This window comes from Porites lutea, chromosome 6, assembly GCF_958299795.1.
Source record: "Porites lutea chromosome 6, jaPorLute2.1, whole genome shotgun sequence".
Classification (NCBI taxonomy): Eukaryota; Metazoa; Cnidaria; class Anthozoa; order Scleractinia; family Poritidae; genus Porites; species Porites lutea.
In genome coordinates, this window is record NC_133206.1 from 28,976,039 (window position 1) to 28,992,014 (window position 15,976).

Genomic DNA, 15,976 nt, shown 5'->3' on the forward strand with positions numbered 1-15,976 from the left:
GGTTCTTCACGTTAGCCTGTGACAATCAACATCAGCCTCCACTAGTAAACTATACTCCTACAACACGTCGATAGTTAATCCAAAATTCAATGTTTCGGACGCCCGTAGACGGCTTTTTTATCCGACTTTTTAAGGGTTCAAAACATGGTTCGAGTTATCGAGGGTAAAATTATATAGAAAATGACCTGAGGGGAAACGAAAATTGGTTCGAGTTAGCGAGGGTTCGAGTTATCGGGAGTCGACTGTATTTTTGGTTATTGCTGTGTGTTTTTGTGATTTTTAATTTTGGTAAAATATTGCGAGTATGAGTTCATACTAATTGGTCGGAAAAGAAAAAATATACCGCGTCGTTAGTCGGAATTAAGACCTTGTCAGCACTATTAGTGCAAGACTGAGTTAATCTATATCGCAGATTTTGAAGCCATTAAAGAAAAACTCGCAGTCGTGTATTATCACATTTAAAAGCTCGAGGCGAAGCGTCGAGTTTTTTAAAACTGATAATACACTCCTGCTCGTTTTTTGAACAGTACATAACCATAACCATAATCATAATCATTATTATCATTAGCAGTACCTTTATAATTATTATTACGATTATTATTATTATTATTAATATTAGTATCACAGACAGTAAAGTCCTGACTTGCTCTTTACTATCGAAATACAAAGAAATTGGCAATAATTTTTCAGTTTCGATCGGCTCTAATAGCAAGAAACGAATCTCGTATACATTAAGTTATCCGATTCTCCTCTTTTTACTCTCTTTACCTTGTGTGGCATGTTTGGATTCTGAGTGAGAGCTGTGTGACTAAAGTTTATGCAAGTGGTTAGAGAAAATATAATCGTTAAACTGACAAAGGTGAACATATAGCAAAAAAATGATTTTCAGCCAATGTATTAAAAACGTTTTTCAGTCTCGAGCTTTGATTATCGAAATGATGAATTCGCGTTTTCTGCCTTTTCTTGTTTTATGAAGGATACGTTTTTGGGCCCAGTAGTTATTTGCAGTTATTTCCGTCAAGAAGACTGTATGACGGTTGTCTCAAACAAAGCCCAAAACGGCGACATTACATCGAACTAAAACAAGAATACGCAAGGCTGACAGTTGTTCATTTTGTTTAATAAATTAGTTTGAAATCTGTTTGGTCTCTGATCTGACGTTGCGAAACTAAAACGGGGACTCACAAATGAAATACGCCAGTCAGAGGAAGTCTTAAATTCCCTTGGTTACATCACTACCCTGGGTGAGCGTAGAGGTGAAATCAAAACTACTTAATGTTTGAATGGCTTAGCTCAAAGTCGACTGACTAATATTTTTAAGGGATCCTATAAATTTCCCTCAATTGGCAATTGGAAACAGAAATCCTCTAATAATGTTGCTAATCCCCTACCAAGAACAGAATTTCTAATAGTCAACCTGAGCTAAAGTGGTGCGACACTATGGAATTCCCCACTCAATGTAGCTCGAAGTTGCGATGTGTTAAGTGTGATAACCGTTATTATATTTTGTCTTGTAATTTTGTGCCCTCTTACTTTAGCTTTGGTCGTTAGTACTTCTTTAGATTCAGTACACTTGTTAAACTTTTGTAATTATCATAAACTGTAGTGCTTGCAATTAATTGCAATATTTTTTGAGACACGCCCAGCTTTTATGTTGGTTAAATAAAGTTGATCCCGTTCTATCCTCACAAACTTGGCTTTTCGCATGATTGTCTAGTCGTGTTAGCTTTTTTTCTTGGCCCAGCGACAGCTATGAAAGTAAAAGCCAAGGAAAACAACCGCCAATTGTTACTCTCAAACATGTGACCACATTCATGAAATGCGACTTAAACAGCAAGCATCTAGAAATAGTAACATGACGACTTTAAAAATTCTTTCAGTATCTTAGTGTATCACCGCTGAGGAACGGTTTTAGTCACACCCGTTTACATTTGCAAAAACGAGTAGTTCTCGTGAGTATATGCTGTTGTTTTCTGCGATCCCATCAAGGTGGGTTTTAATAACATCATACAGAACAAACGGCTGGGTATGTCTCTTGTGTTTGAACAGCCAAAGTGGGTCTTCAAACTTCTCGTAGGTGAAAGTTTAATTGATAAGGTTTGAGAGTAACGTTGATAAATTGGCTATTTTTATTATTATCGTTACCGTAAATACCCATTCTTAATAATAATAATAATAATAAAACTTATTGATGAGCCTGATCGGAATATTAAAACAGAGACGGCTGCTTAGAATCAGTAGAATGGTGATTTAGACAGGAAACAGTAGAACGTGATGTGACTGTTGAGTATTCCTTTCTTTTTCGATTGAGGAAAATTGATAATAATTTTATTCGGTTTATTATGATTATAGCATTGCGTTTGAAAACTCAGAAAAAAAAAAAAACTCATTAGTTTCGGGAATTCTGCTGACTACCGAATTCTCTCTGAAAACTATTTGACTCACAAAAAAGTGGGGCTCACTTATAATTTTATATTCTTGTCAATAAAATTGAATTTTATTATTTCTGAATGATAGCTGCCTTTCTCCCCGAAATTTCGCATCCGTCGTTCGAAGTTATAATTAAAACAGTTGTTGCTCTTTTGTATCCAAATGGTTTAATAGATTTGCTTTACTTGATAATTTTGAAACAAGAACAAAACATATGGACGAACAGGAGGAGTTTGAACAATATGAAGAACACATTAAATGGCTTGAATTGGCCAAAGAAGACATCGCTACCTGGATAAGCTGTGTGCAGACAGAGGCACAGACAGACCAACAGCGAAAGGTTGAGAAGTACAAAATAAACAAATATAATCATACAACATAACAAAATCAATCATCTTTCCTTTAACGTACCGTAAAACGGGCGACAAAACCTTGCAACTTGTAATGCAACTTTCCTGCAGAACGGTTCAAGTGATGTTGCGCGTTTTACCACCCACGTTAAACCTGTCTTGCAGCAAATCAGGATGTTCCATGTTGTGCAACTTTGTTGCAGAAAGTAGAGAGTGGTTCTACTTTTTGAAACAAAATGTTCGGTACATGTTGCGCGTTTTACTGCCCCAAGGCAACCGTTTTGGCAGCAAGTGACGTAACCACCGTGTATGGCGTAACTCCCTCCCTTCCAATCAGAAGTCATGATCAGTATTTACGCAACTTACAGCAACCTAATTCGTTGCAAGACAGGTTTGAACGTGATTGCCGTGGTAAAACGCGCAACATCGCTTCTCCAGTCGTTTTACGACAATTTTTTCGAAACAAGTTGTACGTTTTTGATGCCCAGTGTTTTACCATTAGTTTCCGGTATGCAAAGTGACTAGCCTGTATTAACAGACGCCCCTCCCACCCAAAAAATTTTGTTGAGGGGAGGGGACGTCTGTACACAGGCTAAGTAGTGACCTAGTTGTTGACCTACCTACCGATCTACCTTCCCACAAAAAGCTCCCCACCCACCCACTCACCTACCTACCGACCCACCCACCTACCTAACTACATTGCACTGTACTAAGTGGCACTGTTTTCATCGTATTCAGAGAACGCATCTTTTCTTGGTTCGTTTCTCCAACATGCTTGGAATGTCCTTGAACTGTACTGGTTGCGGTATCACTTGGGACAGAGGAAAAGACTTCTGGGGTTGTCTTAATTGCCCAAATGTTAATTTGTGCGGGAGCTGTAACCTGTGTGAGTATTCAAAAAGTTAAATCAATTATATATGCCGCTTACTGAGCGGCAAATTTTCGCTATTTTGTTATAGCGCTGGATTAGACCATTTTCGATGTATTAAAATTTATACTTCGCTGCGAAGCTTGGGGGAATAAAACAAAAGAGTACTATTCATTACTGAGCCTCAAGATGATTTCTTCTGTTTTATTCCCCCAAGCCTCGCAGCCAAGTATGAATTTTAATATATCGGAATTGGTCTATTATTCCTCAACACTGCGCCCTCTCACTGGTTATTTCGAGGTCACATGACATCTAACCTGTTCCCCGCAGAAAGCCTCTAAGCGAGCAAACAAAATTTGTGTCGTCCGAATTAACCACTCTGTAATTTCATAAAGTTGTACACGCAGAAGTTTTTTCCCCGCGGGCTATAAAATACTAGCAGCAGGAATCGGTTAATTTTGTTTTCAGAAAATGTCAATGTTTCTCTGTTCTATGTTTTTCTGTTTTGTGTAATTCATTCCAAAGAAATACACTGAGGCCACTGCTCACAGAAATTGTGAATATTATATGTGCAGTAAGTTCAAATTTATATTACATGTAATCTGCTTGAGCAAATAAGAGATCAATGTAAGAGGGAAAAAAAAAAAGAAGTTTAGAAAAATAACGTCATCGTGAATATACCCTCTGATAATTTATCCATGTTTTTGTTTCGCAGGTGGAGTGAACCCTGATGGCCATTCAGAAACTCACGATGCTGTTTATCTAAGGTAAACAACTCTGCCTCGTTCCTAGTTCCATGCAGAGGGAGCAGAGGAGGCTAGAGATTCCAACCCTCCTGTTTTCGCTTAATATTCACCCGGTTTTTGAAACTCTTCCTAGCCAAAGAAAAACATTGTTTTCTTTGTTTAACCAGTCTTTTTTAGCACGAATCTTTGCCGTTTTTCTGTGGTTTCTCAGCCATTTTTACCATTTTGGTATCCAAGCATGAGCCTGCGATCACTTTGGGCTCGGTAATGCACTGATGTGATAGGGACCAATTGGCCTTATTAGCTTCCACTGTCTGTTAAAAACGCCACTATTTTCCATTGACTGTGATCTCAAAATGCAGGAAATGGTATCTTAGAGAAAAGTATCTTAAAAATTTTCCGCGGTAGCATGCCCCTGGACCCCCTAGTGGCTCGCGCCTTCGGCCCTCGTGGGTGCAGCTGTACCGCTTTACAAACCCCCCGTTATTCACATCTTTGCATGCGTTTAAGGACGTGTATAGTAAAATGCGTCTTTTCCAAACAATCTATGCAGAGTAATCTCTGGATAAATAGTCCACGTCCTTTTTTAAGACGCTCCAAAGCCGTGGCAATAGTTGAGAATCTAACAAAAATATATAAAAAAAGTAAATAAATAATAATAAATAACTCAGAACATCTATATATATATTTTTATCTGTCTAGTATATTTTTGATCGAATTAATCTAAACATGTTGGTATTTGAGGAGAGAGGTAACCTCTTGGAGCGACTCTTGGAGCATGGAAGAAACCCAACGACAAATCAAACTCGATCAAAAATACGGCACCAGGATTCGAACCCAGGCTCAACTAATTCCTAAACCACAGTTTATTGGATAGCTGGCTCAGTATTTGGTGAACATCAATGTAAAAGAAAGGTAAAATTCTTTATTTTTCAGAGTCTGGTGTGATGGTTGTGGTGGTTGTATAGTTGGAACACGTTATCATTGCAGTGAGTGCAAGGAGATGAATCTGTGCACTGGGTGCCATTTCTCTGGAAAGTTCCCGGAAAGGTAAATAGACTGAAATGCGTCTGTGGTTTCCCTCTTTCCCTCCTCACGAACATAAGAGGTAACACGGAACCAATCATAAAAAGAACTTTCTAGTAAACTTGACGTGACATATGGAAAGAAAAAGCTGCCGCCACTATGGTTTCTTTTTAAAGACTTTTGTTAAACTGCAACCTTCTGTAAAGGCGAAACTGTACTTCGATACCTTTAGTCATGAAAGACTAAAATCTACCCGAGCAACAAAAAAGTCGATCAGCATCGATGTATACTCAAAGTTTTGGCCTTTTAACGAAGCACTAAAGAACGTATCGCCATTGCCCACAATTTCGCATGCAAGAAACACAGTGGTACTTCGATATGGCCCAGGGGTGGGAAAAAATGTGTTCGAAATATCACGAGGTTTCATTGTATCGAGGTCCTTTTCTATCTACTTTACTATTACTGGAACGAAAGATATCTTTCTCTATTAGAAACTGAATCATTGGATAATGCAATTCTAGAGCTCTGATTGGCTTAGGTATATGAGCCATTACACCATGCTCTCCAAATATGGTAACGGTACGCGTCTACTCAAATTTTAAAAAAAAGCTGGAGATCGGTTGTTTTTACAAATAAAGTCGGGAAGAATTCTCGATATTTAGTGGGCGTTTTTGATAAAACAATTATTCCACTCGCGCTTGTTGGATATGAGATGATTATGGCTATCTACCATCTCTTATCCAACGCGCACTTTATTGTTAATTATACCGAGGACTTCATTACATAGGGGTTCGTTTTATGGAGGCCTCCGCCGTAACCAGAGTTTGCTGTCTCCAAGTAAGCTTTCACTCGCCCCATCTAAGGGCATTCAAGATAGTCTTGCATTCTGGATTCCAGGCACTGGAATCCGGATTCTTTGTCAGTGGAAATTAGATTCTGGATTCTAATCGTTAGTAGGATTCCGGATTCCTTGAGCTGTATTCCGGAATCCAAAGTCCAGGATTCCGGATTCCAAAAGAAAAAATTCTCCGGGTTCCTGATTCCCTTACATGAAGTGATCGCAGCCAACCAAGTAACCCTCTCAAGCAGAAGCGAAAGCAAAGGGCAGGGAAAGAAAGGAAAAGTTGGATTTTGTCATTGTCTTGCTTAGCGCGTCACTCTACAATCATGACATTGAACTAACCCGTTTGATATTGTTTTTCCTAGGCATATTGGTACTCATAACGTGACGAAATATTCTGTTTTAGCAACAGGTAATAATCGTTATAGAAACAGTAAAAAAATTGTTTTATTAAGATTCAGACAGTTAAGTTAAAAGCAGCCTGCATGGCAGGCGTAAAAAGTTGGAAGGGGGAGCCGGGGGGAGGGGGAGGGGGAAAGCGCGAGCGCGTCCCGTCATAAGCCATATTCAAGTAAGGTTAGTCTTTATAAACGACTCAAAAGCTTTAAAAGGCAGACGGATTTTCTGTTCCTTCAGGAACGAAGAACACCGACGAACAACAAGAGCTACAGCATTATGAAGAAAACATGAAATGGGTTGAGGACGCCAAAAAGGATTTTAACGCCTGGCGCAGTGGAGTGTGGAAGAAAGTTGTGACAAACCATCACTTACGGGTTAGCTGCTTTTATTCCCTTCTGTAACTCTACTTGAACAAGAAGAAACGGATAACTCCTTTATCCAAGACCTGGTTCAGAAGTCCAAAGAAGTTAGCTAGAACTGAGCGTGCAGAGAAAAACTTGACAAAGCCATGTCTACTTATTCAGTGGCTGAAGATGATAAGCTAAACGTAATAACACAGTTTGAGGCATATAAAAATTTCCAGCAGCAAATGCAATGGATAGCTAGGATTCTTTATCTTATTTTCAATATCTTTTGCGCAGCAGAGTAAACAGAAATTCCGGCGAATAAAATTGTCACCAAGCTAGCTTGGCTCATTCAGACTTTAAATTAATGTCATTTGTTTCCATATGACTGATGAATCATGGAAACAATAATCGAGGTTAAGTTTGTTTGTTTTCGTTCCTTTCCGACAGAGAGTGTTACTGTTTTTGGCGCGGTTCTCTCACGTCATCGGCGGCACCAAAATCTGCGACGGATGTGGAACGGACCTTGTGAAAGGCACCAGACAATTTTTCTGTCTTACCTGCTTGAAAGTTATTTTGTGCAACTCCTGTCACGAATGTGAGTGTTTATAAATGCAGTGAAACAAAATTTTAACCGTTAGTAGTGAGAAAAGCCCTAACAGTTAGTCTGAAGTTAGGTTTGGAAGTTGTACTAAACGACGGAAATTCAGGGATGATGGAAACTGGCCAAACCTAGCAGGCTGAGTTGAAAAGCTTTCCTTTGCCAGTCAAATATTTAAGCTCAGTCAGCTTTAGAATAGCAATCCTCTCTCTGACCCAGTTACATTGTATGACACAAGACAAGCTAGCCGAACTCTTGACATCGTAAAAGGCCACGGTATGTATTGATTACGGGGCTAATAAACGGAAAGGTTCATCCCCGAAACATTCCTCCTACACATATCGCCCCATGGAAGAGAATCCAAGACAGTCCGGCTCAGACTCTGTATTCCACGCCGTGGATTCCAGATTCCAGGTACTTGTTCCAGTCTTCCAGTCAGTGGAACTTGGATTCTGGATTCCGAATTCCAATCCTTAGTGGGATTCCGGATTACTTGAGCTGTATTCCGGATTCCACAAGCAAAATTTTCCCGGAATCCGGAATTCATTACATGGGGTGACAAATAGGACTTATATATTTTCTAGATGCATAAATTATATTTACTACGAAACTAACATGGTGACGGATACTTTGTTAACGTTATTTTGCTTATTCTCTAAATTTTTTGTTGCTCAACAGCTGGAGAGAAACCTGAACGCCACTTAAAAACTCATGATATTCTAGGAATGAGGTGAGTCAGAAAAACAGTCAACCTGTGGGCGATCCAGATCTTCAGATAAGGGGGGGGGGGGGGGGGGGGGGGGCAGTCATCCAGACCCTGAGATAAGTGGGGGCCGGTCTGATAAAATTTTTTCGGCCCTTCGGGCCTCATTTTGGTCTAAAAATAAGGGGGGCCCCCGGGCCCTTTTCCCCGGATCCGCCACTGAGGAATGTCCCACAATAACAACAGGGCATTGTTTAGAAAGTCATGATACAGTCTATGCATTCAGTTTTATCAGGGCTACTAACAGCCAGTCACAGATTACTCTCCTCCGCAGCCGTTCTTTGTGTCGTTAGGCAACGCTCGCGTAGGAGACAATTCACAGTTTTGAAAACATTTCGTAATAGTCATGATTGATAAGTGCAAATGATTCACGGAATCTCGCGTTTTCACATTATGCGCATTTGATCATATTTACATGTATTTTGCGCAATATAAATATTAAATTATTATTACTATTTCCTAAAAACAAACGTAATTTTAGTTTACCTTTTTTTTAGATTTTTGTGTGAAGGCTGCGATAGTTACATCGTTGGAGCACGGTATCACTGCAGCGAGTGCAAGAATGGGGTTGATCTTTGCACAGGATGTCATTCATCTGGCAAGTTTCCGAAAGGGTAAATAGGAACATTTTTGTATCAAGAAGGATATTGCATTTTTTAAAGCCAGTGGTCAAGCCTGGCAGGAGCGGTACCTGCCCCTTCCCACTTGTTTTTCGCTTTGTTTGTTTGTTTGTTTTTTACGACAAGTAATATAATATCGTATGAAACCTACAATATAATATATTGCGGTATGAGCCCTTCGAGATGACATCAGCAAGTATTGGGGGGTATGGCAATAATAAGGACCATGACGTCATTCAAAATGGCCGCCATCTTGGCTATTACCGTAATTTCACCGTTTCCTATACTTCTTTTCATTCTAGACACACTGCAATTCACGAAATGACGAAATTTCCCCCTGAGACAGGTAAAGAAATGTAGAAGAAAATATGGAAAATAATATTATTTAGTGTCATTGGTTCATGGATTTAGATATTTTTTTTGTTATAACCTAAGGGCTTTGCAACTGAAATTGTTCCAGAGAAGGATCACAGGCACAACACATCGCCCCATTAATAAATTATGCTATTTTGTTATTGCTGTTTTATTATGAGATAGTTCACATGTTCCTCTTCTACTGTGCTTTGATGAAGTGTACTAAAAATAACTGCAGAAATCGTTTGAACACCCACAGCCTCCCCAAGCCCAAACATCCGTTTCTGTAATCAAGACTGATCAAAATCCACCCAAAAATTTAACATCGTAGTTAGCTATTATGGCGTACCTCTCTACTTTGTCTCACACTACATGTTTATGATGAGCCCGGCTTTGCAAAAATTTTTAAGGTAATATGTTTCCTTCAATACACAAAAATGAGGGTACATTAAATTATCTTCCTTTGTTAACATTAAATCTGGCTTCGTTTATAGGTGTTTCTTAATGCTTTGAATTTTTTATTTCCTTTTTTGCGCAGCAAGTGAAGTGAACGCTAAATTCCACTCGGAAGCTCATGACGCCATAAAAACGAGGTAGACGTTGAAAGGAAACAGTCTTCCACCTTGAAAGTCATTTTTTTTAATTATATGGTAAAACCCTGAGAATAAACGCAAGCCGAAACGCTCTGGGAGAGGATTAAGTATGATTTAGCATTATCTTGTACAAAGAAAACACCCGTAACGGTTAAAGGGAAAATTTATTCGGGAAACACATATATGGTTTTCTGAAACCATGCTACTGAAGAGATTTAGAGTCCGCTTTCGGCAAAGGTCAGATTCAAGTTGATAAAATTCTCAAAATAGAAAATGAGCAGATAAAAACAGTCCAAAACAATTCTTACAGATAAAAATAACGTGATACAACTATTTTTAATTTTGTAGAAGTAAGAGACAAGTAAAGGGAATCTTGGTCACATGGTACAAAGATTCATGTTTGCCGTAAACGTGATTCTAAACAGGAAGTTTAAGCTTCACGTTATTATTATTTCGGCAAACGGGCAGATTCAAGTTGAGAATTTCTCAAAATAAAAAAAAGAGCGGATAAAACAGCTCAAAACAATTCTTAAGGATGAAAAGTTGCTTGAAACTACTAATTTTGGCGTAGAAATAATGAACAGTAAACGACAAGTAATGGGGAAACTTGGTCACGTGGTACAAATTCGCGTTTGCCGTTTCACAAAAACGTGTCGCTTGACCTCTCTAATGTCGAATGCAAGTAAAATAAGTTAAATTTTCCCTTCTTTCTCGTTATCGAAAGTGTAAGGAACCAATAACTATCACTATTGATGTACTACTATATATTAGAGGTAAGAAACGAACTAGTTAGTTTTAGTGGTCACGAACTCTCCGTTTGGCCGTCTCGTATACCTTTTTTCAACCTCGTCCTCAAGGTGCTCCTGTTTTCCAACATGGCCGCCAAATTGCAAAACAGACAGTTAGAAGGAAACTAGTTGCATTATCCAGTGGATAGAGATTTATCCGGTAGATAAGCGTTATCCAGCACGGGAACGAAATATTCAACGAAAGTGTACTGCACGTGCAACCTGTTGTTAAAACATATCGCTTTTTCCACCTTCTCGTTACCACCCTTAAGGTCCTTGTTATGTCATATTTACCGGCGAGTGGCACATGCGAAAACTAATTTAAAAGCTTTTTTTAAACTGAGAGGCAAGAAATCTTATTATTATTTTTTTTTATTCTAGCCAATCAGAAACTCATCCCATTTAGGGATGCGATGTTCTTTTTGCTGTTTTAATTTTTAGGAATTGAATCAAAGTTTTAAACTTCTTTTGGTATGCGTATTTTCCCACATTTTTCTAGAAATAACAAGACTGTTATATACAACAGAGAAGGAGTTCTGCAATCCACCTCTATTACATTGATAATAATCAGTTAGTTTTTTTTAAAAGCCACCCAGTTATTCGAGGAGTCATTATTCCTTCCAAAAATACGACACTGGCAAATCGAATGATTTAGCACATTATTACCGTATTTATTCGAATAAGCGCCCAACCTCGAATTAGCGCCCACTTCGAATAAGCGCCCATGCTAAAGGCAGAAAAAGTTAATAAGCGCCCAGCCTCGAATAAGCGCCCACCCCACTCTACTCCCTCCCACAAAAACTCCAATAAGAGATAAAAAGAGACCCTCTCGAAGACGCAGTTTTCTTCAGAGTATTTTACAGAATTCTCCTTGCTTTGTTACATCTTCGCGTTTTGTTATTACCATTTATTGTTATGTTGCAAAGTAAACATACTACACTTGCTGAGAATGGTGAAAATTTAATAAGCGCCCAGCCTCGAATAAGCGCTCACTCTCAAGGTCCAAAAATGTAATAAGCGCCCAGGGCGGTTAATCGAATAAATGCGGTATTAACAAATTATGTACCTAGGAATATCTGTATTCTTTTTGAACGCTATGTTAAAGTTTCTCTCGTTTTGCAAAAAAAAAAAAGGGCTTTCGCGATGAGGAAGTTCACAAAAACGCACGCGTTGACTAAAATCATTAACATAGTTTTCATTATAATAAACAGTTATAGAAAACAAAATGCTGAATTTTTCGAATCTTTTGTTTGTGTGATTTTGTCTCTTTCCATAGTCACACGCAGACGTTCTTAAGGCTTCTTCACTTGTTCGTCAAAGGCTCGTGATCACGGTTTTGCGCATGCGTCGGTCTCTTCAAAATAAATTCGAAATCTGACATCTGTAGCTTTGGCTGGCCTAGTTATACTTCGGTAGCAGTTATAGACGTGTAGTTGTGTCGTTTGACTGGTTAAGTTTTCCAAAGAAAAACCTCAGAATATTCGCGTTACAAGAAGTTTTCATATATCATATACGAGCGAGAAGCCAGCTGACTCACCACGAAGCATTCTCACAACCGGCGCGACTGCTGCTCTCATTTGTGATTGGTTCATAAACAATGAACTTGCGTCATCGCTCGCATATGCGAGTAACCGTGAACCAGTCCAGTGGCGGATCCAGGGGAGGGGTCCCGCTCCCTCTTATTTTTAGACCAAACTGAGGCCCCGAAGGGCCGAAAAAACTTTCTTTTTTGGATACCGGCTCCCCGCGTTATCTCATGGTTTGGATGACCGCCCCTCCCACCCCCCCCCCCCCCCCCCCCCCCCACACAACCTCTTATCTCAAGGTCTCGATCCGGCACTGAGAACGCTTTACAAAGCCCAAAGAACGAGGTTACAGTTCACATAGATTCCAAGGAAATTTATATCCGTTAAATCTCTCGGAGGTTAAAAACAGTCAAACATTAGCACCCAAAATATAGTGGGCGTCGCTTACGAGAGGCTTTGACAAAGAGATACCGGGTATTTAGGAAGGCGTGGTCGCGTTCATGAGGTAGTCTGGATTCGACCGCGTCAGACTTAAGCTGGACGCAGCATAGCAAGTCTGTAAAACTTTATTGAATGAAATTCAGCCGAAACAAGTCACAAATGTACCTAGACACTAGGCTATTTTGCAAACTTACGACCTAAATTGCAATATATAAAAAATTGTAATTTTAAAAAGCTTTAAAATAATTTTCAAAAAACAGTGTCGACAATAATAACTGCCCAGTAACAGAGCACGCACACATTGGTCGCGTGTTTAACGTTAAACATTTTTTCTAATATAAACCCTGGTTGTTTACCATTTAACAAGCAGAGTGATCGAAGTTGAATTAAAGGAGATTTGCAAATGGCTCGCACATTTCTTCGTTGATCAGAATGTTAGCTTTACCTTTTAAGAAATCACTTTTTCGGAAATTTCCCGTTAAGTACCTGGCTAGAGGAAAGGCCTTCCTCTTAACCCTTCCTGGGTACGACCCTGCCTTCTAACCCATATTTACGGAATTTAGGGATTAAATGGTAAACAACGTGATAATAAAGAGGGGGAAAATTCAACAAAATTTCCAAATTTTACTTTGTGAAAGGCTGAAAAATAAATGAAATAAAGCACCTAGTAAAAGTAATGATGAAGAGGTTTCAACTGAATGTTCAAACCACAGGATTACAACCACAGAAAATCAAAAGTTAGAAAAACCATAGCAAAATCCATCCACCACTCTATGGGTGAAGGGGCTAGAGAATCAAAGATTTCAGAACGTTATTACATTCAACCTCTTTTTCAAGTTAAAGCTTACAAGTTAGTCACGAGACCAAAAGAAGTGACCATGTGCAAACTGCCTCAGCAAGCACGTGACAAAATTTTCATCACTTCGTATGGGTCCTCAGGCCTCCTGGTTAGCGCTGGTCGCCAGGAAACGCTGGGAAATTGGAATTTTTAAGACACTAACAAGGAGTGCAGTAAACGAGAGTACAGAAAGGTAGACTAATGCTACAGCTAAGAACCATCAACTTTAAGTTTGTTCTCGTCTTCACGAACCAGGGAACAGGGTTGTAGTTGATATTGACAGTTACAAAACCAGTTTCAAAAATCATGATCTTCCCCTCCATCCTGGCGACTACCTCTGACCAAAAAGCTTAAAGGCTCTGGCTATGAGATTGTTGTCAATCATTGTAAAGTAATTCTTAAAAAATTCGGTTATTGCCCAGATTTTGCAATGCCTCTTTGGCGTATAGGTCCCAAATATTTTTAGATACAAACAGAAGAGACGTGCATCCCGCTGTTATTTGCACATTGCCTTTGTCTGATGAGAGACGAACCCGCCGTCTCTGAAATTGTAATAAAAATTTTCAATCGTGAATGTATAAATCTTAATTATCAGGCTAACTATAGTTCGCTAAGCACAGTTCTAAGATAACATATACACGTAGTATTCTTTTCGAAGTTAATACCATTTAAATAAGAGTTATTCTTTAGACTAATAAGTACTTAACCAGAAGCACGTATTTCTTATGTGATGAGCCAACTACGGCTTCGAGCGGAAAGCCTCTGTTCATAAACTGTCAGTGACACTTGTCTCTATATTTTTGCGTTTAAAATTTCAAGGGCTTCGTAATTCATTAATGAGAGTAGCTAATGGGTGCTGTTTTACTACAGATCAACCACAGTGGTAACTGTTCGATTTACCAATTTTTGTAAAAAAAAAAAAAAAAAAAAAAAAACACCCAATAGGTTAATACGTCACGAGAGATCGGGTGGTGAAACAGCCCGCTGACGTCAGCAATGAAGACCCCCCGCCCCTGTTCATATTATTTATCATTTTTTAGCATTTGACTTCAAATCCTATACTATTTCTCAGTATAGAATTACACATTCTAAAAACGTCTTGAAAATTATAAATAACTTAATTTAACAAAAATAACTCTTCACTGCCTACCAAGAGCCTACTGATTACTAGATAAGGCATAGCGAACCTTATTCATAAGGCTGTAGACGATAATTCTTAACGTTTCACCACTTTAAAAGAAAAAAGATAAAATTACCCTCGCTACCTAATTAAAGTACCATACGTAATTTATATCCCGGAGGAAGGGTACTTCCTAGTAGTAGGCTAATGGAGATGTGCCGCTGGATGGGGTCGCATTTTCACGACTGGGTTGACTATTATGGGGTTGCATTTTCATGACAGCTGGAATGGAGTCGTACATTTTTGTGGATTTTGAGGGTCAGAAAATTCAGGTATGAAGGGATTTAAAAATAGAAAGATTTGCACCACATTAAGTTTAACAAATGCGCCAGTTCATTACAGGATGACCAAAAGGCTAAAATATGTAGATGCATAAACAGAAAGTGACTGAGTTGGAATTGCGAAAATCACTTTTTTCTCAAAGTGATTAAGATGGGCTCTATAAAATGGCCACAGAATAGACTATAATGGGGTAGAGGTTCTGAGAAGCTAGCGGCACATACCCAGGAAAAATTATATTCCCCCATGGAGAATACACGGCGGGATATTAGATTTTTAGGGTTTAAACTGTTAAGACTTTCAAAAAGTACGTGTATACGTCCCCTTCATCTAAAGCCTGTTCCCGGCGTTCATATCGTGGGGATAACTTAAAGAGATGTGAGTGGTAAAAAAAGAACAGGCTACTTCATCTATTACTTAATCTCGTCGAGGGCCATTAATTCACTAAAAAGGTACCTTTTATTTGCATTATCAAAGTTCCACCAAACGAAGGAGTGCCGGGCACTAGCACTCGGACTGTCGCGCTTTCACATTTTGTGGAACTCTGATTGATTAAGAATTGAAAGAATCCCAGGTAACATAAGGGCAAGTGCCATTAATCACACTGGAGTAAAACAAGGCAAAAGTTTGAAATAAGATAAATTTGCTATTCTACGACATAGTTTTTCCGTGAAGAAACAAGAATAAATTCGTCTCTTCCTCCATAAATTCTTGGGGTTATTTTAGCTGCTACACAGACCTAAAGAACAACTGAAAAGTCAAACAATTTGGTTATTAGGTAGTGCGCAATGACTTGAAATGTAGAATCACGTGCAGATCACATAAGGATCACGTGCACCCCAGCGTAGGAAATAATTGGCCATTTGACCATTTAAAGTAGAAGTCTAGGCTAACAATTTTTACATATTTTTAAAAACCAAAGGCAGTTACTCAGTGCATTAATACGTTACCTTTCTTTTGGTTTTTTCAATTTTTCACGCTTTTCAGTT

At 38.9% G+C, this 15,976-nt stretch overlaps 1 protein-coding gene across 1 annotated transcript; it reads left to right on the plus strand.

The window, feature by feature from the left end:
* Positions 1-1,061: 1,061 nt before the first annotated feature.
* On the plus strand, positions 1,062-10,375 carry LOC140941156 (uncharacterized). The gene is made up of 12 exons (XM_073390134.1): positions 1,062-1,989; positions 2,605-2,770; positions 3,519-3,666; positions 4,364-4,415; positions 5,331-5,444; positions 6,627-6,673; positions 6,898-7,034; positions 7,455-7,602; positions 8,284-8,335; positions 8,866-8,982; positions 9,291-9,334; positions 9,881-10,375. Exons 1-12 carry the CDS (start codon positions 1,961-1,963, stop codon positions 9,937-9,939), a joined length of 1,113 nt encoding a protein of 370 aa, XP_073246235.1. The 5' UTR covers positions 1,062-1,960; the 3' UTR covers positions 9,940-10,375.
* Positions 10,376-15,976: the final 5,601 nt, after the last annotated feature.